This window comes from Sycon ciliatum, chromosome 1 (genome assembly GCF_964019385.1).
Source record: "Sycon ciliatum chromosome 1, ocSycCili1.1, whole genome shotgun sequence".
NCBI classification, from domain to species: Eukaryota; Metazoa; Porifera; class Calcarea; order Leucosolenida; family Sycettidae; genus Sycon; species Sycon ciliatum.
In genome coordinates this window covers 5,225,343-5,250,264 of record NC_088643.1, presented here as the reverse complement: position 1 = coordinate 5,250,264, position 24,922 = coordinate 5,225,343, and the positions used below count along the sequence as shown (strand labels likewise).

At 48.1% G+C, this 24,922-nt stretch overlaps 3 protein-coding genes across 3 annotated transcripts in view; all 3 read right to left on the bottom strand.

The window, feature by feature from the left end:
• The window catches only part of LOC135810989 (uncharacterized), a 38,333-nt gene extending 34,352 nt beyond the window's left edge, over window positions 1-3,981 (bottom strand). Inside the window, exon 1 of the mRNA XM_065324360.1 lies at window positions 3,524-3,981. Within this exon, the coding sequence (XP_065180432.1) occupies window positions 3,524-3,594 (71 nt within the window). The 5' untranslated portion in view covers window positions 3,595-3,981. The remainder of the gene's footprint in view (window positions 1-3,523) is intronic.
• Window positions 3,982-14,198: 10,217 nt separating this feature from the next.
• Window positions 14,199-20,742, bottom strand: LOC135810974 (lens fiber membrane intrinsic protein-like). The gene is made up of 3 exons (XM_065324346.1): window positions 20,345-20,742; window positions 20,055-20,192; window positions 14,199-15,009 (listed from the first exon to the last, which is right to left on the bottom strand). Exons 1-3 carry the CDS (start codon window positions 20,553-20,555, stop codon window positions 14,801-14,803), a joined length of 558 nt encoding a protein of 185 aa, XP_065180418.1. The 5' UTR covers window positions 20,556-20,742; the 3' UTR covers window positions 14,199-14,800.
• Window positions 20,743-21,646: 904 nt separating this feature from the next.
• Window positions 21,647-24,696, bottom strand: LOC135810963 (uncharacterized). The gene is made up of 3 exons (XM_065324336.1): window positions 24,215-24,696; window positions 23,884-24,021; window positions 21,647-22,275 (listed from the first exon to the last, which is right to left on the bottom strand). Exons 1-3 carry the CDS (start codon window positions 24,447-24,449, stop codon window positions 22,043-22,045), a joined length of 606 nt encoding a protein of 201 aa, XP_065180408.1. The 5' UTR covers window positions 24,450-24,696; the 3' UTR covers window positions 21,647-22,042.
• Window positions 24,697-24,922: the final 226 nt, after the last annotated feature.

Below are 24,922 nucleotides of genomic sequence, written 5' to 3'. Positions count from 1 at the left end.
CTTCTCTTGGTCAATCTTCGGACAGCTAGCTGCTTCGACCATGTAAAGTCTGGCAACAAGAGGCAAGCAAAGGCTATGTCCGGTACCAGGGTAAATTGCAGCCAGTAAACAAAAGGAATATTAGAAGTCACTGCGCAGTGTATTAGTCACATTCTCTGTGGCTCCTGTGCTGCCTTAGGGTTGGTGCCTCTGTAAGTATAACGTCATTAGCACTCGGAGCAGGACCCACAGGGAGTCAGGGACAGAACTCCGTCATGGAAGTTAGTTGAGCCAGAGAGAGTAGTATGTTGAACTGCTCATTAGCATAGTATACTAAATTTAGCAATACACTGTGACTCTCGATCTGAGCCCTCGACTTCGGAGATTCCAACTCTTTTCAAGCCTCCCCGGCGCACAAACACGTTAAAATGGTTGTCAGCCATGTTCAACGCCGCAGCCTGCAGCTCCCCTTGCCACTGTACGTGGGAAGGCTGGACATTGTTCGGGAAATGAGTGTGGGGCGGAGAGATGCGATGACGAATGGCTACAATGCCTCATTATGTCGATAGCCTAGACCAGATTATCATCAGTGTTGATAGCTTCCTCCATGCATCGATTAGGGACTACGCAGGGGGATGGATGACGGCTCTCCAAATGTTCCTGTTTCCGAAGCCCGGCTTGTCGGCGGGCAACGGATACAGACTAATCTAGCAGAGACTGCAAACTGTTAGTATCATGAAAGGAGTTGTCATTGTGTGCCGATTGTCAAGTTTCGTTTCCTTTTTCTTTTCACAAAAAATATCTTGTTTTTTGGTTGTTGTGTCAGGCCAGTGATACCATGTTCTGTGATTGCCTGTATAAGAAGCATACAGTTGAACATCGCGTATATGCACATCGACTATCCGACCATTCGATTATCCGTAACAGTTTTTTTGGGCGCACGTGCCGTAGAGTACGCACTGTGCATGTAGTGAGCCATTCAAAAAATACGAAAATTTTGAAAAGTAAAAAGTAAAAAGGTCGTGCGGCTAGTAATAACCACTGAAAGTGTGTGAGTGACAGTTTTTTCTTATCCGGAACATTTGCCTTATCTGAACACCGCCTGACAGTTGTCTGCCCAGAGGTGGTCGGATAATCGATGTTCAACTGTATTCACAATTAGTGACTACATGTACAGTGCTGGCAACTGAAATCCGACCCCCTCGCCGGGCCGGCGCGCCGGCAAGGGGGTCGGATTTCAGTTGCCAGCACTGTACATGTAGTATGCTCATGTACATGTACATGTACAGTGGTGGCCAAAAGTGATGTCCGGCACCCAAAAATGGGTGAATGTTGAGTGAGATTGGTTATTCTGGCCTGGTGATTCTTTCAATGACTTGCAATGCGGTCTGTAATCGATTTTCGGGGGCAAGCATGACGTCATATATGTCACGTGACCTATTACGTCACACAAATGGCTGCCACGTGCGGACATGACTTTTGGCCAAAAATGCGTACGCACATTGTACCGTACTACCGTAGTTTTTGACAGGCCATGCATGCCGGGAATTTGAAAGCTTGCAAGCACAGAGCTTCAGGAGTCGTCCTGGCGTGAATTTGTCACCGAGAGATTTCGTTTTGACCCCAATGGCTGGCAGGAAAGAGCTCTATGCTAGCACGAAGCTGGCCATTGTAAAGCTGAGTCAGAATGGTGAAAAATGTAGTCAGATTGCCAGGATTTTGGACCTGAACGAGCGTACGTGCCGTAGAGTCATTGCCAAACATCATGTCGATGGACGTGTTGAAAACTAGAAGTGTTCTGGCCGGCCCAGGGTGACCAGGGCCAGCTACGACCATCGTCTAAAGATACTCCATATGGCAGATAGATTCAAAACCAGCCCGAAACTGAGAGCTGAGACGACCTAGCAGATGGGTTCATGCAGGTGGGTGTCTGGACGAACGGTGCGCAGGAGGCTGCAGAACGCAGGCCAGAAGGGCTGCATCGCCGTGAAAAAGCCTTTCATGTAGGCCAAAAATTTGAAAAAACGACTAAAGTTTGACCAGGCCCACAGGAACTGGACAGTGGCAGATTGGAGTCGTGTGCTGTGGACTGATGAGTCAAAATTCAACTTCCATGCCTCTGATGGAGTGAGGTTTGTTCGCTGGAAGCCTGGAGAACGACAAAGCCTGAATTGTTTGCGTGGTACTGTGAAGCATGGAGATGGAGATATCATGTATGGGGATGCTTGTCGGCGACGCGCGTTGGACGGCTTTTCAAGGTCGAGGGCATCATGACAGCCAACCAATACATGGGCATTCTGCAAAATGTCATGCTGCCGTCAATGACTGACCTTTTTGCTGATGAACAGGCTATTTTTCAGCAGGGCAATGACCCCAAACATACAGCCAAGGCAACCAACGCATGGCGCGCGACGCAAGACTTGACGGTGATGGAGTGGCCACCACAGTCACCAGGTTTGAATCCCATTGAGAATCTATGGGAAATGCTCAGCCAGCACCGCCAGGGCAGCAGGAGGGCAAAAAACGATGGTGAGCTCTTCACTGAGTGCAAGCAGGCATGATATTCGATTTCACTGGATATCTGCCGCCGCCTCGTTGAATCGATGCCGCGCCGCATGGCAGCTATGATCAAGAACAAAGGAGGCCCAGTAAATTGGTACAGGCTGACTCCAGAGAGTCTGGCCTTAGTTTCTGTAGGGATTAGAACAGTTTAGATGAGAAATAGTTGACTCTACGCCGCGTATTGTAGATTGTGCAATATTGGCCAAAAGTGATGTCCGGCCGCACATTGCCATACTTAGGGATAGGGACACAGAAAATATACTTTTGGGAAATATTTTTGAATATTCTCCTCTAAACTTTGTATCTGCTCTAGAAAATGACAGGTGTACAGCTTGTTGTGCCATTTTGTTGAATATAACCGAGAAATCCACCTGCGGACAAGACTTTTGGCCACCACTGTATGTGTCCCGAGCGTTCTCGTCACTCGCCTCTTTGTAGTTTGTACCAGTGCAGGAACATACCCTCCGGTTACTCTGTCTCATTTGGCCCCGAGCTCTTTTTCGCTGCATTGTGATCTGATGCTCGCCATTCGCTCCCTTATCACTGGACAGTTCTGACCGTTTGGTTTGCAAATAAAGAAAACAACAACAACATGCAGCCACGTCATGACCACGCACCGTGGCAAACGGCTCGGCTGACTTGGCACAGTACTACTAGTTGTTTACCTAGGCCTTTCCTGGATTCCGTGCCAGAGCCGACTGCAATGTAGGCTAGATGAGTTGGAAGGAAGGAAGGCAGGCAGGAAGGAGGAAGGAAGAAATCGCACGTCAATGATGCATTCTGCGTTTGTTAGATGGACGTGGAAGCAATGTTGCATTGTAGTTAATGCACATCGTCAATTGGTTGTTGACATTCCCAGAAGTCCCCTACCACTAGTTTTACTGCTAGGTAACTAAGCCTCACCGAAGCCTAATGCAATGCGCACGATACTCGCAATAGACATACAGTATAATCAAGTCACCGAATAGTCGTTGCCACTTACCGATCTCGGTATTTCCTCGTCCAGGTATCGGGGAGGAGCATGAGAACGCTATGACGACGCGACATCGTCATCCCTGTAGTACAGTGCAGTGTTTCTGCACTGCACACAACAGACTCGCTGCTCTTCGGATCCGCTTCTTATTCCTTGTGCTGTCTGTGGAAATTGATCCTGCTTATGTTTGCCTGAAGCCAAAACTCAAAGAGACTAGCGGCAGTAGCACATCGTGCCGTGGGTTTACACTAGTGGTGGCAATCTTCTAAAGCGAATAGGAGAAGTTGATAAGCTGCAATTCGGACTCAAGACAATCTTCTGCCTACCTGCTTGAGTGCACAAGAATAGTCTGGAGGTAGATCTGTAACTACATGAGTATAATGTATTTCTACAAGATAATCCGACCGGGGAGAGTCTAACAGCGTGAAATCTCCAAGTCATGGCCACCGTGGACTAACTGATGGCACCTCTCCGCTGCTTCTTTGCTCGTGCGGGCGAAGTGTCGCGTCTAAGCACAGATCATAAGACCAGAGCATTCCGAACGGCGCAGAGAGCGCAGCAGCTTGCTGCTCAGCAGTAAGTGCATGTGTCAATTACATATTAAATAATATTATTGTGTTTGGATGCACAATTGTACAAGCTCGCATCATCGGCGGCAGGCTTACGCGAGAACGTTATAAAGAAAATTCACAGCTATTTTGAACGTATGAATAGACCGACCGGACGCTTTCCAACGCCTTTCAGTTTTCTTGACACCACGAATCCGGATTCATTGATTCAAGGCAGAATGTCCAACTACCGGAGGTACGTGTGGTGCAGAGCTGATTGATTCATTCCAAGCTAGCCATTGACTACCTAGCATCGATCAGCATCAGGACAGATTTTTCAACAGGATTATCAATGGCTATGTACTGTTGAACGCGTAACGGTCGGTACTGTATCTATCACCTCGCGGCTGGAATAAAAGGAATCTTCTATTCTTGGCTCAGATGCTGACTCGACTGTGACCTTCCACTGCACACGGCCAGGGTAACCAGGGTAACAAACAATAATATTAATAGTATAATATTATGTATCAGGCAACACAGTTTTGATAATTATTTTTTCTTTGTTTCCTAACGTAACGTCGTTATTCTGCTGTTGCGTGCGTATTAGCACCTCATTGACCCCGCTCGTTCCTCATTCTTCCTTCCATTTGGCCTGAGCGAAGACTAGCCAAGCTTGCTTGGCGATGTCAACGCGTAAAGGGTTTTCCATAATCAACATACATGTACATGTAGAAGCATTGTTGTTTTGGCGCCTGGCCTAGCTTCTAGTCTCTATTCCTACTAGTCTCCAGTCCCGTCTATAACACCAGACTATGAACGACAGGCGACAGTCAGAAAGACAGCTAAGCTCGAGCTTCATTCAGTCGGGGACACCCGGACCGGTACAGTATATACCGAGTTCTCTGGAAAAGATGTGACAGGTTTGCGGCGTGCACAGAAGGCTCCCGCTGCCCCACTGTCGCTGTGAGTGTGAGGGTACGATAGCCTCTAGATCTCGCGATTGATTGAAGAGCACTCCGTCCAGGGTCACACACGAGAAGGCGATTTAATTAATAATATATCCCCTCTCATTCTGAGACTATCATCAACAGGCAAATTGTCAATCACCTAGAACGTCACATGGTCCTACTTAGTATCTCCCAGGCAGTTTGGCTTCCGCCGTGGACTTGGAACTGCCGACCTCCTCACTGCCCTCCATCATGAGTGGTCCGGCATAGTGGAATCGCTCGGCCTTTTGCAGTCGACATAGCTGGTGCGTTCGATATCGTTTCGCACACTGGTATACTGCATAAAGCTGAAATGTCCGGCATTGGCGGGTCAATTCTGTCTTGGCTTTGCTCGTACCTTCCGGTAAGGAAGATAAGGGCTGTTGTTGGTGGTCAGACCTCCTCGCACTTCCCAATCCAAGCCGGTGTGCCGCAAGGCAGCAGCTTAGGACCAACGCTCTTCCTTATGTCAACGACATCTCTGATAGTGTCTCCCCTGACTGCAAGCTAGCGTCGCATGCAGACGACACAACACTGTACTGCCTGATCCGTGCCGATGATGTGTCCCCCGCCACTTTTAACTCACTGCAAGCCTCCCTCCATGAGCTCCAAGCTTGGGGATCGAGATGGAAGGTCCAGTTTGAGCCAACAAAGTGCCAGGAAATGTCGATGAGCAGACGATCAACACCCCTCCCACCCTCTTCTCTCAGCTTCGATGGTACCGTGATCAGAGAGGAAACCGATGTTAAGCTTCTCGGTGTGACCTTCGACCGCAAACTGCTGTTCCGCAGCCATCTCCACCAGGTTGCAGTCAGAGCCAGCCAGCGCCTTGGCTTCTTCAGGAAGGTGTGCCCAGTACTCGACCGCAACGGCCGCCTCAGCGTATGCAAAGGCTTCATCCGCCCAAACATGGAATATGTCCCCTAATCTGGCAAGGCGCAGCCCGGTCCAACCTCGCGAAGCTTGACCGCATCCAGCAACGGTGCATGCGCAGCATTGGCGCTGGGACCATGCTCCCAAGCTTATCAGTGCTTCGGCAAGTCTCGGGACTGTGCTACCTGTTCAAGCTGCACTACATTTCCGGTCCAGCCCAGCTGATAGACATGCTGCCACCTGCTGCCCCTGAGCCCGTCCGCCCCAGAACCCGCCACCAACATCAAGTGAAAAACTCCCATGCCTTCCAGTTGTCAAACCCCTCCCCGCAACAAGTCCTCACATCCTACACCGATCCTTCCCGTTCGGCCTACTAACAACATGGAATGCTCTACTCTCTGCCATCCTGAACGCTCCCCATCCAAGGCAGCGCTGCAACGCTTCAAAGTAGCAGTGTACAAGTACCTCCTCGAGCAAACTTGTGGGATTGCTGTCGACGTGTACACCACAGACTAGCATACTACCTGATGGCCTAACTCTTTCTTCTTTCTTTCTTTTTTACCCCCCCCCCCCTGGTGCGCGTTGTGTGCAAGGATACCGAGACCTCTGGTCGGAGGAGTCCACAACGTCCCACCTACACAGCTGCGCTAGTGGACACTAGTAGTCAGCCCCGACTCAATAGTTGTTTGTTCTGTCAACCCACAACTTCTGTGTTCTAGTCGTTTCTTCGTTCTCCCTGCATGCAACTTTGTGTTCTTTCTTGTTCTTCTTTTTGTCTCGAGCCGGGTTTGTGTTCGTTGTAAAAAAATAAAAAAAAATAAAAATTCTCCGGTTATTTGCTATGTGATTGTATTAGTGTGTGTGTACTTATATTAGGACTTGGCATATTTGGATAAAACAGATTCACGTATTCTCTTCAACATAGCCAATTGTAACGTTACCAGTGTGGCCCAATCTAGTCAGCGATCCTAGGACTAAAATCTGTCCTCTCACGTTCTCTCTCACTCTCTCTCTCTCTCTCTCTCTCTCTCTCTCTCTCTCTCTCTCTCTCTCTCTCTCTCTCTCTCTCTCTCTCTCTCTCTCTCTCTCTCTCTCTCTCTCTCTCTCTCTCTTTCTCTCTCTCTCTCTCGCTCTCTCTCTCTCTCCCTCTCTCTCTCTCTCTCTCTCTCTCTCTCTCTCTCTCTCTCTCTCTCTCTCTCTCTCTCTCTCTCTCTCTCTCTCTCTCTCTCTCTCTCTCTCTCTCTCTCTCTCACCTGCTTGTTAAATCATGCACCTGCTTTCAGGCGTAAAACCCTGTTGTAGAGGTCTCAGTCCTCATTTGTTAGACTTACCTGTCTTTATAAATGTAACTTACTCTCTCTCTCTCTCTCCCCTTTTCTCTCCCTCTGTCCCTGTCTGTCTATCTATCTGTCTGTCTATCTATCTGCCTGTCTGTTTGTCAGTCTCTACCTCTACGTGTATCTCTTTCACTTTCTCAGGTACTAGTACCTAATAATAATAATAATAATAATTCATTGCATTCCCAACTCATCACAACCACGCGCTCTTCAGCAGTTGAAAATATGGCTGTTTTCGTGAGATCTTTAGGTCGCTGGTTCAGATCCGGCTCGAAGGACCAATGTTTTCGTGAGATCCTAGTGCCCCGTGGCACAACCCTCGTCACAGACACAAGCTCCTAATTCTCTTGTTGGTTAGAAGGTGTTCTTTATTGATCTGTCCCTGTTCTCGGGAGTTGTGTGATTATAGGAAAAATAGTGTGGGAAGTGAGTCGGACATGTATGGAAAAGTGTTGTATCGTGCTCTTTACAGTGGGTGCCCAATCGGGCAAAGCACAAACCAAAAGGGTGCCGTGAGTCAGTGCTGTCATGCAGCAACAATGGCCGAAAGCTCTGTCGCAATATTTAATAATAATAATAATGACAGTTCGCACATCACTCATTGCATGAGGTCAACGCATCTGTTAACAATTTCGAGCCAAGCAGCTCTATCAGAAGCAGATTGCACAGCATCCAGAAGCGACAGATTAATGCATTGTAAGTCTTTCTTGACAACGTCGATCCATCTCAGACGTGGTCGTCCTCGGGGTCGTCGTATGTCTGTTGTGTTGATTGACATTGGGACCTAGCTCACCAGAATTACTTTGTTTTACTGCATGATAGCGGCATTCTCCGAAAGGACTTAAATTACAATGTAGCTCAGTTCACCTAAGTACTTACATGATTGTACTTTCTGCATGCTTACATGGTAAGTCCCCGTGTGATGTTCTTCAAAGAATCCGCACTACAGTAGTCTAGTCTGTAGCAAGATGATGAAACTCGGTTTTTTTTTTACTATGTTCACATTCCCAACTCGGAGTCGTAAAATTAAATAATGAAAGACAATGGTAATGAGACAAGTGAAAACGTGACAACTACTGAGTGGGGCTGCACCGAGACGCAGCAATGTTGGTGGGGCATTGATGGCTCTGCCGACCTGAGGTCTCGGCATCACGGCCAGAAACACGCACCGAAAACAGAAGATAGAGGCTTTAGAGCTGTAAGGGTCAGCAAAATAAAAAGAAAGCAAGGGTTAACATCAGCTGGTGTGCAGCACAGCATCGTAGCAATGGGAGTCGTTGACGGGGCACTAGAATGTAGGTGGGTCGACAGGCAGAATGTCCGTGGACCATCGCCAATCCTGTCGGCGGGGGTATTCGTTGACGTTGAATCTAAACATTTGAAGATTTTTGCGATTTGGGGCGGAGTCTAGAAAGGCTGGCGGCAGGGAATTCCACAGCTGGATTGCATAATGCGGGAAACTGCGGAAAATGGTGCCTGGTGCTTGACGCGGTAGGGGATTTTTTTAGCTGGTAACTGTGGCCGGTGGCCGTGCGGATATCGTTTCGAGTGCGAGTGGCGTCACGGGGCTCCAGCCTTGGTGGGAGGACTGCTAGCAATTGAGTCGGCCGGGTGGGGATCGGACCGGTGAGGAGGTGTAGTTTGTACGTGTATGTTAGTACAGCAACATATCGCCGTAGGCTGAGGCTCTGGAGCTCCGTCCCGGGACTAATGATGCGCAATGCACGGCGTTGGATGCTGTCTGGGCGTGCAAGATGGGAGGGAGCAGCTCCCATCCGGACGAGAGGAGCATACTCCAAAACGGGCGGTAACGGCTGTACAAACCCCTTGTACACTGTGAGGCGGCCTTCTCGGGAGATATAGGGCGCAGCTCGCCGCAGGAGGCCCAGGCGCTGTTTGCCGCGTATAGACACTGCGCGGATGTGCTCCGCGAACGACAGCTTCGGATCAAACGTCACCCCCAAGACTCAACAGCCGGCAAGACTCCAAGAGCTTTATTGTGGATGACTCTGGATCTAAAGAGGAGAGAGAGCAAGGCTATCTGCGCTCTTTGCAGCGTGACTGTCATAGCCTAGGATTTCGACGGCTCAAACGCTACACGCCATTCCTTGCCCCAGTCTGACAGACGATTGACGGTGTCCTGAAGCAAGGCAGCAGCAGTGGGGAGGTCGTTACGGAGAAGAGTGTACAATGTCGTATCGTCAGCATAGACTTCCAGCTGCGTGTTCCCAGCAAGGCATGTTGATACGTCGTTAATGTAGACGAGGAACATGGTTGGCCCCAGAATGCTGCCTTGTGGGACTCCCGCCTCGATGGGGTATGGACGGGAGGTCGCACCACCGACAACACACTGTATGCTTCGGTTAAACAGGTACGATGTCAGCCATGCAAGGAGGATTCCTTGGATGCCACATTGCTGTAGCTTGAAGAGGACACCTGTGTGAGAGACCTTGTCGAAAGCTCAAGCAATGTCAAGTGCAAGTACGCGTGCTGCGCCCCTACGTCCGATAGAGGATGCCCAGGAGTGGTGTAGTGCAGTAAGAGCGTCGGCTGTACCCAGATTCCATCTGAAGCCAAACTGATTCGCTGCAAGCAGTGAGGTATCCTCGAGGTACATGTAGTTCGTAATTTGCATGTTTTTTTATTTATTTATTTTTATTGAAAAACCACAAACCTTCAGACATGTGAATGTGCACATGATATACAGTGTACATACGTATGTATCGAGAAGGCAGCACGGAAACGGCAGTGGTGGTGAGGCCTGGGCAGCTCGTCCGACCGTGGGTCTCGGAGTCAACACTGGGCAGACGCACCGGGGGGGGGGGGGGGGGGGTAGCTTAGGAGATAAGGGATGAAGCCAGCATGATCATAGTATGTAATGCATATGCAGAAGTAATAATGATGTTAATCTTAAAAACAATAGTGCGGTGGACCTGCGCAGAGGAAAGGCATCATGGACATGATCTACGTGTATAACATAATAATAATATAATAATTAAAAGTGAGCTAGGGCACATCATACACACACATATGCGCATGTTCAAATAGGAGATCAACCTGATAGGGCGTTCACCGGCCTTGGGTAATCTTGAAATAAAGATATTAATTTTATTGAAGATGTTGATAATGGTCTCCATTAGCTTGGATATCACATTAAGGAGAGACACGGGGCGGTAGTTCTTGAGCTGTAAGCGAGATGAGCGTTTATGCACAGGAACAACATTGGCGAGCTTCCAGGCCTGAGGTTGGTATCCATGCCGGAAGCACAACGAGAAAAGCTTGGTCAGGACCGGAGCAAGTACCGAAGCGCATTCTTTCAGGACATGGGGGGGGGAGAGATGCGGTCCGGCCCCGTGGCTTTCGACTCGTCGAGACGGCGCAGGAGGCGGTGAACATTCTAGCCATGGTTGGCTATAAAAACCCTGCAATCGCCACGCAAAGTGGTCATTGGCTACCCCAGCCATGTATTGCTTGGAATAAAATAAATAAATAAATTCTGGATGCGGAAGTGGACGTGGGGCAGTGGTGGATGTGGGTGAGCAGGCGCTGGGGTTCCAAGGGAGGCGCGATGTCACCTAGGCTGCACTTGCCGGCAAAGAAGTGATCAAAGCAGTCAGCCTTCTCCTTGCTGGTGATGTGCTCCTTCCCGGCATTGTCGAGGAGGAGGGGGATGTCAGAGTTCCGGCCAAGACCGCATGCTCCTTTCAGGTTGCACCACCATGCGTTGTCGCGAAGTGAGCCGCAGGTGAGTCGGGCCCGAAGGTGCCGTTCCTTCTCTTGCCTGGAGTGTTGAAGTGTGGCGGTAGCGCGGGTAACAGAGTCGATGAAGGATTGCTTCTTGACGTCATTGCCAAGATCGTGCCGCCATTTCCTTCATTCTCTGTCCTTGATACGCATCCCTTGTGTGCACTCAGGGGTCCACCACTTGGGATCAGATGAGTGGATTACGAGAGTCTTATGGGGAATGAACTGTTCCATGCCTGCAGTGATGGTATTGGTGACTAGTAAGCAAGACAACTCTGGATCGTCCGTGATGATGGAGGCCCAAGGGACGGCCTTGAGGTGTGCTCTGAGTCGCTCCCAGTCAGCACGTTCGTAACGCCACACAGTACGCGACCGCGTGGTGGGCTCTCCCCGGCATGGTGAAATGGTCGGGAATTGAGCTATCACAGTTCCATGATCTGAGCGTCCTAAAGAGTAAAGGGGCAAGTACAGTGGTGCTGATGGGTTGTTGGAAAGTGGACATGATGAGGTCTAGTGTGTTGGCACCTCGAGTGGGCTCCCGAACATGCTGCGTGAGCTCGTGAGTGATACAAAGACCCTCGAGGGCATCCCCGGCAGGGGTTTCATGAGCTCTAGTCTTGATTTTGGTTTTTTTCTTCACACCAGGGAGTAGTAAAGCCTCTTGTACGGGCAAAACCTTGGTACTACCGTACTGGCAATATATGTTGCCGCAGTGAGGCCATGAAGCGTTACATTGGCACATGTTTGCCGCACGCAGGGCGTTACATGCAACGTCGCACAGGAGCCGTTACACAGGTTTCTATATTGCCGCAGTCCTTTTTTTGCTATTGCCGCATCACTTTTTTTGCTATTGCCGCATCATTTTGGCGGTGCCGACGAACACGCTTTCTCGTTTGCTCACGAACTTTCTTCTGCTTCACTAAAACTTTCTTTGCACGATCAGCAGCAATCCTGTTTTTCGTCTCCTTTCTCTCCTCATCCTTTCCTTTTTCACTTTCCTTGGGCGTGATTTTCTTCACGCCGAAGGCGAATAGAGACTTCTGCATTGTCACAAGGAAACTGGTAAACACATCGCTCTTCTTCGCAAAACGACGTCGGGAAAGAAGAAACCATTGAGATCGCCAACCACTGAATGATGCGCCTTCGAGTGTCAGGACTTCCTGCTGCGTCCAGTTTTGAACTTTTCACCACGCGGTACACGTGCTTTCACAGTTTTCAGCCTTTTTTTGCAGTGCAAACTGCAATGAAAAGATCGCCGCACCCCGCCGGACGCGCGTTACGAAGTCAACGAAAATTTGTCGCACAAGCCTGGTCGCGCGTTACGCCGCACCCCCTGCGTTACGCGTTACGCGGCAACCAGTACGGTAGTACATGTAGTTGGTACTTCTAAGACAGTAAGAGTACTAGTACTACGACTAGATCTACGTCTAGTAGCTAGTAAGCACACCATGCATAGCGTGCACGAGCGGTAACAGTGACTGGAGTATTGACTTGAAGTTGAACTAACTTGCTGCTGTTTACCTACAAGTAGGTATATACATTATTATTATTATTATGCTGTTTTGTTTTTTTGCGTGCTTTTTCTTTCTAGAACTTTGACTTGAAGTTTTTGGAACACTTGGTACTTGGGAAAAAAAATTCATTGTGTTTATTTTGCCCGTAAAAGAGGCTGAAGTAAGCAAACCATGTACCGGTATGTACATCATCTACATGTACTCTGGTTGCTTGCTGCAGGGCCGACTACGCGACTACGGCACTGAAACACCGGTTTTCGACTTTAGTGCTGTATTCCCTGGTATTTGCTATGCCGTCTACTAGTGTAAGGATCACACAGTGCACACACATTGAAATGTTAGTATTAACTTAAAACAAAAACAGGCTCCTAGATCCTGTGACCTCAGTGCAGTCCTGTCTGCTGCATTTTCGAACATAAACACGGATTACCGCTCTGCACTGTAGTACGGGTACTGTAGTCTGTAGTGCAGATCTACATTGTTCAGCACATCATCACTAGAATGTAAGTACAGTCGACCTACCCTTATAACGATATTTGCGTCAGACCAAGAAATATTGTTATAAATATAAGGGTAATATTGTTATAGGGGTAACTGGTTCATTTCATACACATACGTCATAATGCGTGGATTTTGTTCATTTTTACACTCTTCATAGCATAAAAAACTGATATACGTCATTTTACATGCACATTATGTACACAGCAAGGTGCCCACTGGTGCCCCTGTTGCATTTCGTCGTGTCCCAGCGACTTATCAAGTGAAGCTTGCCTTACCTGGATAGTGGGCTCTACATATTCCCTGCTAGATACATGTATTGTTAATGGAAAATGTCGATTGGTCAGCCCATTTTATATTGTTATAGGGGTAATATCGTTATAGCAATATTGTTATAGAGGTAAGGCATTGTATACACAAGTCAATGGAGTGATTTGGTTTGGCAGAAAAATATCGTTATAAGGGTAGGTCGACTGTACATGTACATGACTGTACAGTGCTGGCAACTGAAACCCGACCCCTTTGCCGGCGCGCCGCGCCAGCAAGGGGGTCGGATTTCAGTTGCCAGCACTGTACTGACCTGTACTACTAGTAACTACATGTAAGTGTTGGAGCTGTCGCGACCGACCCTGATCATATTCTTAGTACTAGGGAGTCGTCAAATGTACTCAAGTGCGATATTTTTTACGCCCAAGAGCAGTAACCACGACTATGTCAACGTGACCTGGTTAGTAAAGCCGCATGATACCTGCTGACTATGGGTCTACAGAATGCAGGAATGCAGACCGCAATATTGATGTCACACACACACACACACACACACACACACACACACACACACACACACACACACACACACACACACACACACACACACACACACACACACACACTCACACTCACACTCACACACTCACACACACACACATACACACATACACACACACTGAAACATGCACACATACACACTCCCACGAGCGTGCACACACACACACACACTCCCTCACACACACACACACACACACACACACACACACACACACACACACACACACACACACACACATACACACATACACACACACACTGAAACATGCACACGTACACACTCCCACGAGCGTGCACACACACACACACACATACTCTCACGAACACATAATGACATATGCACACACGCACACATATTGCGATTGTAGATGGCATTTCACACAGGCAAGGTGAGCAACATACGGCAGACGAGTGCAGTGTGCGAGAACAAGCCGGCCTCACACATACAGATCGAGATTGCATAGTATTGCGGCATGCAAAGCAACAGGCACATTGTGCTCGTCATACAACGAGGGCACAAGAAAGACACGGGAGCTGAAGTCTGCAATGAAAATTAAACGAACCGCAGGGGGGAGATTACAAGAGAGATCAGTTCGAGCGGAGAGCGCATCTGCGAAGTGGACGAAGCATAAGGCGTAAGCAGCAGTTACGACATACCCATTGGATGGTTAGCACTACAAGCAGCAGATTCTAAAATATCCGGGGGGGGGGGGGGGCTGTTACGGTCATCTGTGCAATATGCATACAACTAACACTACAAACATACTGGATCAAGATTGCCCGTCATGTGTCAGACACGGTGCATTAGCCACTGACCGAAGAGATACACACATGCTTCCAGTGGACGATCCCGTTACTGCTTGGCCCGCGCAAGGCGGAACACACTACATCAGGTGTCTTTAGCAGCGGCATGCTTAACAAGCAGTGAGTGCGGTTGCATTACCGTGTCGTATTATTATTATGTGCGGTTGACATGGCCGTAGCGCACCTTGGTGGGGGAGCCGGCAAGGAAGGTAGCCACCACAAGGAAGATGAGACCGGAGGCGCCGTACAGGAATACCGCTGCCCAGCCAAGCCGGAACGAATATCCCCAGTACTGCTCGTCAAAGCTAGCCATGTCACGTATCTCTTTGGTGTACACACCCATTGCGATGAGCTGGAAGAGCGCTGCAAGCCAGATCAGAGGAACACATACACGTGGATACAGCAACGAATATACTTTGTAGTGGCTGTTGCCTGATGATCGTGGCTTGAATTTAACTTTAACTCTTTGGTCCCTGCCTGAGCGTGCACTACGCAGCGTACCATATGCGCACATCGCGTACATCCAAACTTTAATTGTTTTCAACTTCAACCCACTGCCTTCTCTACGCCTATCGATAGGCCAGCTACTAAGGGATCTCTGTGAACAAAATCAGGCAGCTGAGATGTACGAGATCAGCTCTGCAATAGTTTTAGTATGCACTGTCAGCCTAGGTCGAAATTAACCTACCGGCGCCAAAGGGTTAATGTGAAACTCTCGGTCGCAACACAGCCCCCCCCCTCCCTCTCTCTCTTTGTTTCTTTGCATCGATTGACCGATTGAGTCATGCCCCAGGACAAAGTTTGACAGGATAGCTTCCAACAACGAACAAGTTTCAGAAAGTGATTATCGCTAGTGCGAGCTTCAGCTCTGCAAACAAATACTGTCAAATTGGTTGGACGTCGAGCACCCAGGTCCACTCTGCAACTAAAATGATACCCAGTGGCAGTGGTGCATGCTAGTATATCTGATGCACTTCTAATACTAGGCTATGGGTGCACCTGCATTGTATCCGATCCACACACCTCCTGCAGCCATCTCCGCTGGCGACAAGGGGCGAATCTCACACTCGCATCCTCTCTAGGGATTTTACAAACTTGAATTAAACCTGGCATATCTGAGACGGCTTCCGGACACCCAGAATTTCCCTTTCGAGATGCCTGTTGGTTTACGCTTCTAATGGAGACTACAGCAAAAAGAAGAGAATGAATATGTTGTAGTTGGCTGGTTGGTTTTATTTTAATTCGCACAATAAACGGGAACTAGGCCCAATGATATGAAGGCGAATGGATAAGCCGAATTTAGAAAAAAGGACAGGAATTAGAGAATTTGTAGTAACTGAGTTTCACACACCAGGCGATCACCAGACAAGAACTAGGAGTGACAACGGCATCTTCATCCTCTTCTTCTTCTTGTGGCCAGTAGCTCTGCACTTGGGCATCGAGCACTCTATTGGACAGCCTTGAACCTTTCTATATCTCTAACAGAGACTATGAAAAAGTACAGCATAAAAACAATCCCCATGTGCATGACTTGCTTGACTAAAGCATGGCGCCGCGGCACAGCATCACATTGACAAAGCAATGTCTATTATTGAGCTTGGCTCAGCCGTTAAGTTATGACGATGAAACCTGCAATAGGTGTGGTAACATTTTAGTGACATGAAGCCATGGATAGATTATGCCCGTCATGTGCTGCATTCCTTGCACCTCGCATCCTCACTCGCAATGTCACACGACGCCGGAGACTATCTCTAATAAGTTCATTCCAGCCACTACCACCCTGAGTCCTTTCTGACATGAACTGTAAACCAATTTCGCCAACCACATGTTTCTTTCAGCATTGTATTGGCAATTTTACAGAAAGATGAAGAGATCTCTTTGCAGTTACATGTAGGTTTTGGAACTCGGATACTGAGTTAGGATATCGTTTTCAAAATTATCTAGCAGAATATTTACAACTGTGCAGCATGAAACCGACAGGCGGTGAGTAGTTGTTTGAAGGACATTTACCACGAAGTACACACGCTAGGGTTTATCGGGTGTTTGCGGCCGTCGTGAGTTCCCTTCGGGAACGGACACGATAATTTACTTTTTTTTTTTTTACACTGGAGTGCCCTAATCCAGGCCCAAAGCCTCTGCTTGACACAGTGTCTATAAGTCTACACATTTTCTGCGCGTTTAAATTTCGGCCTTCCCGGGCTTAAGTACTGTAAACGCCATACTTATATTATGATATAACGAAGTGCTAACTCTAATGAGTTCTAATCTGTCGTTAAAATATAAATCGTTATACAGAAATCGATACATATACTGTCCTATTGAGTGTTGAGAATAAGTGAGAATCGTTACCTTTGGTACACGTAAACTAGTCAATTTTGGGAAATCGTTATAATATATGCGCCTCCTTAGAATAATGGCTTTTACTGTTTACAGTAACACATTTCGGTCTCATTAAAGTTTCAGCCGGTACTGCTGCTGGCAATACACACTGTCACATTGTAATTTGCAAAACAAAAATTTGAAAATGGCCAGCCAGCCGACTTGAAGTTTGGCAATAGATGTCAAGTTTTTGGCTCAAGTTGTGGCCTCTCTGTATTGTAAGGCGACACATATTATCCGGCACATATTACTTTTTGGCTATTTTCAGCCTGGCCATTTCCTTGTATTTTGGGTCAAGGTGTCCCTGAAAGCAAGGCAAATCAGCAGTACTAAGCCAAGAGTCAGGAGTTGCCTACGAAAACCCTGTCATGAAGATGTAGTCTCTGCACAGGTGCACCGCCCAGCCTACGGTCACGGACTGCAGGTCCGGGGTCTGCACAGCACAGGGGTCACATGCGTGCCTCGCATGATCGGATTTCATTGAGTGGCATTAGCACTGCATATGCCAACGGAGAGTCTGTTCATCCTCAGCTCGCGTTGATCCAATAATCGGGGAAAAGGCACAGCGAATTCATCCCAAACAACTTTCCTAACGTTTTTTTGTGCCCAGAACTTTGTACGAGTAAAGTGGTAGTGGGTACTGTGAAGGAAAGTGCACATTGCCATATTCGAGGTTGGAAATGTCAAAGGACAAGGAGTTTGCATTTGGCTAGGTTTTACAATACATTGACCACGTAAACCATGGTAAAATGATAGAAGCAGGCATTGGATCCGATTTGTGTAAAGTTTTGTCTAAAAAAACATTCAAAAAGTGGATTTTAAGGCAAAATTAAACTAAAATCGGGTTTCACGCCGTCGGAAATATTATAATCTATCTGAATAGATGGTGGTACTGTTGTTTCGCAGCAACAACATGCAATGGTGCTATAAGATCCAAACACACACACACACACACACACACACACACACACACACACACACACACACACACACACACACACACACACACACACACACACACACACACACACACACACACACACACACACACACACAAGCCACTGGGCCATCAGAAACTGAAACTACCACTAATGTGCTATGCTTGCCCCACACAATTGAGCGTGCATCCATTGTCGGGAATAGAATCAAGAGGAAGCTGCCATACTCAAAGAATCAGCAGCTGATAAAGCCAGTTCTCCGTCAGACATTTTCAAGGGAAACATGCCAAACCACGCGGGCATAAGGGCAGACATATACTATTTGAGCCAAACACCCCCCCCCCCCCCTCCACCGGTGTCATATACCACTACTTCGTACTTCATTTCCCGAGCAAAAACTCAGTTGGACATCTTCAAACTGCTCACACTGCCCTATGTTGGCAAAGCTGCAGCCAGCCAAACCACTCTGCTCAGCAGTGTTTCATCCAGTCACACCACAGCTGTACTTAGAACTAACTAATACTTGCAGTGCCAGCAGTAGGGTATTTCCGGAAATGGGAAATGTACGGCTGCACATATTTTCTCCCATGTGTGTGTGCCAAATTATTGACAGTGGGTCGGATACAGTCATACCCATACCCTGGGCTGGAGAAGAAATTTCCGTGATTCAGCATGTTCTAATCATGCACATATCAACCCAAAGTGTCCTCTTCTGCTAGTCTGTACAATCAGATCTCCAGCAGAACTATGGCAAAGTGGCCAATGGAAGACTAGTCGACTATACACACCGGCGTGGCTCTACCCAGTACCTCTCCTTGGCAAACCTCTTGGCGAGCACTTAGAGCGCCTCCACACACTGTGAGCCAAACATTGCCTTGGACTATGTCACCAGCAAACACAACCGTCTCTGTACCAGTCAGGGAAGCAGTGAAGACCTGCCACCTACCTTGACGCACACACTATGGGCCAAGCCTCCCTGTGCACTATTCCGCAGGTAGTGTGACTGAAATATCCAAACTTGACTTTCCAAACTGACAGTGTATTATTTCACTCTCACTCTCACTGGCCCTCTTACACAACACCTTACACAGCATTGTCCAAACACTGAAGGCACTGCTTAGGTAAGTAATGCCCGGCTTTCCCGGCTCAATACTACTCCAATGGTTGCTTTTTGGAGAAATTCTTGAAGCAATTACTACTGTGTATTGTGAAATACTAGTGAACTAGTGCATGAATTGCATGTGTGGCTGATAGACACTTATGGATGTGACAAAGTTTACAGTGCACGCCAGAAATCCCAACACTACATGATGTTTGAGAAGAATACTGTCACTCCTCTGTCCTGTAGCCTTGCTGTAGCCTGTACTGCTGTAGTCATGATCATAGTACAATCATGTAACTTACTAGCTTCCAGGGCACACAACCCTGGACAATGTTTTGATGGTATCCTGCATGGCTTTTGAGTGAAAAAAATATAATGTGTGGCATCAAATTCATCATGTGCACAGACACAGTACAGTATGATTGTGTTCATAGGTGTTTGTCCTCTCTCTGCATGTCCCACCACCAGACAGGAAGTCGTTTTGGTGACAGAAAGTGTCATTCTTCGGATTTCTGCCACACATTCCAGGACTTGCGGAATCACTTGCTCTACAAACTGCAAATCAGGTGCATGGTTCATTGCCGCACAAAACGTTCATGACCTTCAGTGTAACTAACGGTCCACGCAAGGAAGCCACGCGTGTGAGCAATCGGACGGGTGCTGCTGCCATACCTGCAGCGCGTTGATTTGAACACAGCCGGCCACACGAATACCTCCGGTCTCATCACCACGTGTGTGACTAACACTTTTCAAGCTCGCCTGTTAGATCTACATGTGTACGGATACCCTTGCATTGCAGAGAACTCTGACATTCGCTCGGGTTATCTGTGTATTGCCAATACTGTTGGTGCACAATTATTTCCAAGGAGGATGGAACTCGCACAGGAAACAGAAGAAGATCTCTGACATGTACAAACACACGAGCATGCAGTCGACCTGGAAGAAACGTAGACCGTTCCGCCGCACAAGATCAGTGAACTATTGCTTACCAGTGACGAAGAAGAACAGCGCGGCTACCAACTTCAATTTAGTTCCATCCTCGTTGACGGCCATGAGTGACAGTCCCAGCGAAACCAGAGCGATGATCAGCGATAGAATGGAGAACGCTCGCACGGCGTCAAGGTACTCTGTTCAAAAGAACACCGGACATCCGAAAACACGATATCGATATCAACACCGCAACACGAAATCTCCGGTTGATCCCGACGCACGCTAGACGCCGTTTTGGCTTTCTAACAACAGATTTTGAACACACCAGCACTGGGAATTCAAGCCTTACCTTCGTCTGGAATTTCGAAGCACACTCCATCATAGTCGCACCACTGCCACAGACCACGGTTGACGATATTCCTTGGTTCGTCCAGTGTAGTGTCCGTATTACGTTCATCCACATACCATCGACTGGTCGTCGTGCTCATAACGCCGAAGCCAAAGGCGGTGAGGAACGCCACTAGGGCGATGAACATGAGACCTGTACGCAGAGTCTCCATGTTGCTGCCGCTGAGCCTGTACTCAGTCCTGCACAGCGCTAGCAGCAAATCAGTGCGATCACAACGCTCGCCTTCAACAAGAAAGTGAGGTGGAAAAGTCCAACTCCTCTGCTATGCGGACTGTGGAGTGTGGATATGGAGCCACCGGAAATTCCCTCTCTACTCTCGTCTCGACTGGATCGAGTCGATCGTCTTCACTCGACGTCGTACATCTACACGCAAGCGAGTCCGGTCGTAGCTAGCTGGAGCTGAGTGGAGCTCTCTAGTACTCTACTCTACAACGCCAGGCCGTGCCACTGGCAGTACAGCGGAACAGCGGATACTAGTATGCTCAAGCCTCAAGACAAGACTCAAGTGATCTGTCACATGGTAATCACTATGGCGGTCGCCAATCACGATACAATACTCAATAGCAGGTCTGAGATGATAGATAGCAGTCCCGGCCTCCCACCCTGGGTAGATCTAGAACTACTGCTTTCGCTCTCAAACTCTGAGACCAAAATAAAAGAGTCAGGAATCTTGAAGCCCTTTCACGACTCCCGGGCCCTGCTCAAAACCATTGAGCAACCACTTCAAGTATTTCGAAGTGCAGGATGACACCTACTGCCGTACTGGTACAGTATTTCTTTGACAACATTTCATGTGTATTGTTCCTTTGAGCTAAATTTAATGAGTTTTTTTACTGCTCCTTATCCCCTTGTGCTACCTAGTACTAGTAAGTAGTAGTAGCCCTCCCAGGAGGCCTTCACTTCAGTTGGCAATTTTTTAAAGATTATTCATTACATTGACCAAAAAAGGTTCACATCTTCATGCACTTCAACTATATTTTGTTGCCACTAGACATAATGTACCACGATTGGCAAAGTATCAGTGTTGGCTGGGCCGGTGCGGGGTAACTGGTCCAGTTGATCATGCAGGACCCGAGACCAGATGGGGCTTTTGGCCTCGGATGTGTGTTTAGTGCCGAGTATAGTACATCATGTGTATCCGCTACATGTACATCAGCATGCACCCGTGGCCGGGTGGTTAGGCCTGTTGGCGGTGTTCAAACCCAGCAACTAAGTTACTTCAGAAAAAAGAAGAAAAGAATTAAATTGTGAACCTCCTTTGGGGCCCCTGGAAAAAGGCCAATCGCCTGTGGGAGACACGGAAGAAAAAGAAGATTGGATAAAGAGGAAAGGTTATGGTATGGTCGCACTAAAGAAGACAAACTGTTCTACGGGTCTAGTGTATGCACAACTATCGCTATACACTATACTTAAAAGTGCGTGTAGATGTGTAAAGGTATACTGGATGAAATCTCCCCCGATACTGTATTAGACACAATGAGTGCAGTTAGTGGACATCGGGTGCATGAGCAGATAGACAGTGAACGGCCTGGTGAGTTCTTGTAATAGGGAAAGGACGGGAAGGATTACAGCCAGCAGCAGAGTCAATGCACCGAACGCAGATGCCGTTCAAATGTTACGTATGAGACCGTGATGATTTTACGCATCACCAGAAGCGGCGGCTGCCTGCTTGACATGGGTGTAGTTCACCTGGGCCGGTTGGTCTTGCAGAACCGTCGCCACCAGAACGTAGATGATGGACACTATCGCGTACAAGCCCACTGCACTCCAGCCGAGCCCGAACGAATATCCCCAGTTGGAGTGTCTGAAATCTGCCACGTCGTCCATCACGACACCAGTGTACACGGCCATTGCGATGAGTTGAAACAGTGCTGTGAACGGCACACCCAAATCAAAAGCATACGCAGTAGATACAATAGAGGCCCTACGATTACATCATCAGTTGAGATGCAGCTTTGGCGAAGTCGCTGCACAGCACTGTACTTGCACGAGTGCTAGCGACTCATGCCGCATACTTAGCGCCTGTTAGAAAATCCGCTGACTCAGGCTGTATAGTTTAGCGCCCATTAGAAAATCCGCTCATTAAATCAATTGCATAAACTCTATCCATGTATGCTTATGATAGCTTCTGTGGTAGTGGCCCAAGACACTGCCGATCTGGTGCCAAGCAAAGGTGTGGGGAAATCCTTTCAAAACCAAAGTACTTGCATACAACTATGGTGTAATACAAGCTCGCTGTTCTAACACTTTCGTCAAAGTTCTCAAAAGCAAATAAAAAGCTGAATTTGTTTAGCATCACTGCCAATCCTGGCATTTCTGGTATGGACCTGCCATGTAGGGTCCGGCGGATTCTGCCGGCAGAAAAATTGGCAGAATTCGGTACTTTTCTGGTAAGTTTCATGCATGTTTGGTATGTGGATAAAGAAATGGAGCAGAATGCGAGGAATTGCCCGCCATAAGGTTTGTATGGTTCTGCCAATTTTACTGCTTTTCGAGCAGAATCCGCCACCTTTTCGAGCAGAATCCGCCACCTTTTCGAGCAGAATTCGCCGGTCCCTACTGCCATGTCTATGTGCCTGCTTTGCACCAATATGTTCAACCCCACTGAGAAACGGTGCGCTGGCAGAGATTCAGAGAGGTGGCCGCACTCCCTACTCGGCGCACAACGCTACACAAAGATTAGGTTCAATGTGTATGATGCCATTGTGGTGAGTCTGCGTTTTCCCTTATGTGCGCTATAGTAGATAACGCGGGTCAGCAGATGAACGTGTCTTGAGTGAATTGAACACGAGCCAAAGCACAAGAGTGCACCATGCTCTGTATAGCGTCAGGATTACGGCATGTGTCGCTGCTAAAGGTGTGTTCTTCACTCATACGGATGATGCTGAGTGCTTCCCGTATGCGACATAAAATGCAATGTGGGATTCCCAGAAGCACTTCCGTAATGCGATATGGTCAGGGCACTTCGAAAACCTTGAATTTTACTCCCTGTGTAGGAATATGCAAGCACTGCCATGATTGGATGATCACAGAAGATGAGCTTGGCTCAACTGTTGCGATGCGACGTGCGATCCGGGCATGCTTTGCAACAAAACGTGTATAGAAGTTAGTTATGCATGTACATCATAACATGAGTTGAGTTGCTTTGACAAAGTCGCAGCACAATGTGCTAACAATGTCATGCTCTATAGCAACTCACTCCGTATAATAATTGTGTACATAGCGCCCATAAGCGGTTCCGGAAATCCGCTGACTCATCATTATGACTTCTTTTGCATACTAGTAACTACTACTGTTGCTTCTATACAGTTTGAGAAAATCATCCCCCCCCCCCCCCCCCCCCGGCATGTTGCTTCCCTCAGCAGATCAGGTGTTCGCTCTTGCCAGTCTTGGGCATCATTAGAATAATTATGCACCACACTCCACAGCCACAGGCTCCACAGCCGCAGTGCACGGAAGATGATCAGTCATTGGCTTACCAGTGATGAAGACGGCCAGGGCCGCCGCCAACTTCAATTTAGTTCCATCCTCGTTGACGGCCAGCAGTGACAGGACCAACGAAACCAGAGCGGCGATCAGCGATAGAATGGAGAATCCTCGCACGGCGCGAAGGTAATCTGTGTAGGGGAACACCGGACATCCGAAAACAATATGCAATACAATCATGACACCGGGCCGAGCGCGCCACGACTTACTGTCACCATCATATCAGCACGAAATATTTATTAGATTGATGTCATGTCAAATACTGCTTGGAAAGCTAACGAAAGTTTCGGAATAGTCAGGAGTTTAGAATCAAGCCTTACTTACCTTCGTCTGGAATTTCGGCGCACACTCCATCGTAGTCGCACCACTGCCACAGACCACGGTTGACGATATTGTCGGGCGGCGATGCTGTAACATTCGTGTGCGTTTTGTCCACATACCAATCGCTGGTCGTGGTGCTCATAACGCAGAAGCCAAAGGCGGTGAGGAACGCCACTAGGGCAATGAACATGAGACCTGTGCGCAGATTCTCACCCATGTTGCTGCTTCCGATCTTCATGGTGACTCGCTGGCAGAGTGTCTTGCTGCACAGTTGTAGCTATATTTTTTGTTTGTGTTTTCCGTAGTAATGAACGAGACTCGTCTCAAAGTAACTAAGCCGTGACGGTGTGATTGCAACGCTCGCCTTCAACAGGAAGCGAGACTGAAAAAGCCGCTCTCCGGACTACGGATTAGGATGGTCCATACTGGAGTCTCCCTGGATCGCCACACTGCCACAAGCCGGACCGGAAGGACATCTCGCTGCGCTGCTTGGATTTACTTTTCAAGTGCAGGCCCGCTGCCAGTAAGGTACTGACTACTACTGTTGATCTTATCTGTCGGTCTAGTACATGACTGTACTGTAGTCTGTAGTGACTGTGTAGATCGTCTACAGTAGATCTACACTGTTCTTGATTTTGGTGGAAACTGGCCGCAGCTCGCAGTATGCAGGAGTATGACCAAGTACTCTTGCCAGTCTTGGTATGACAAGGC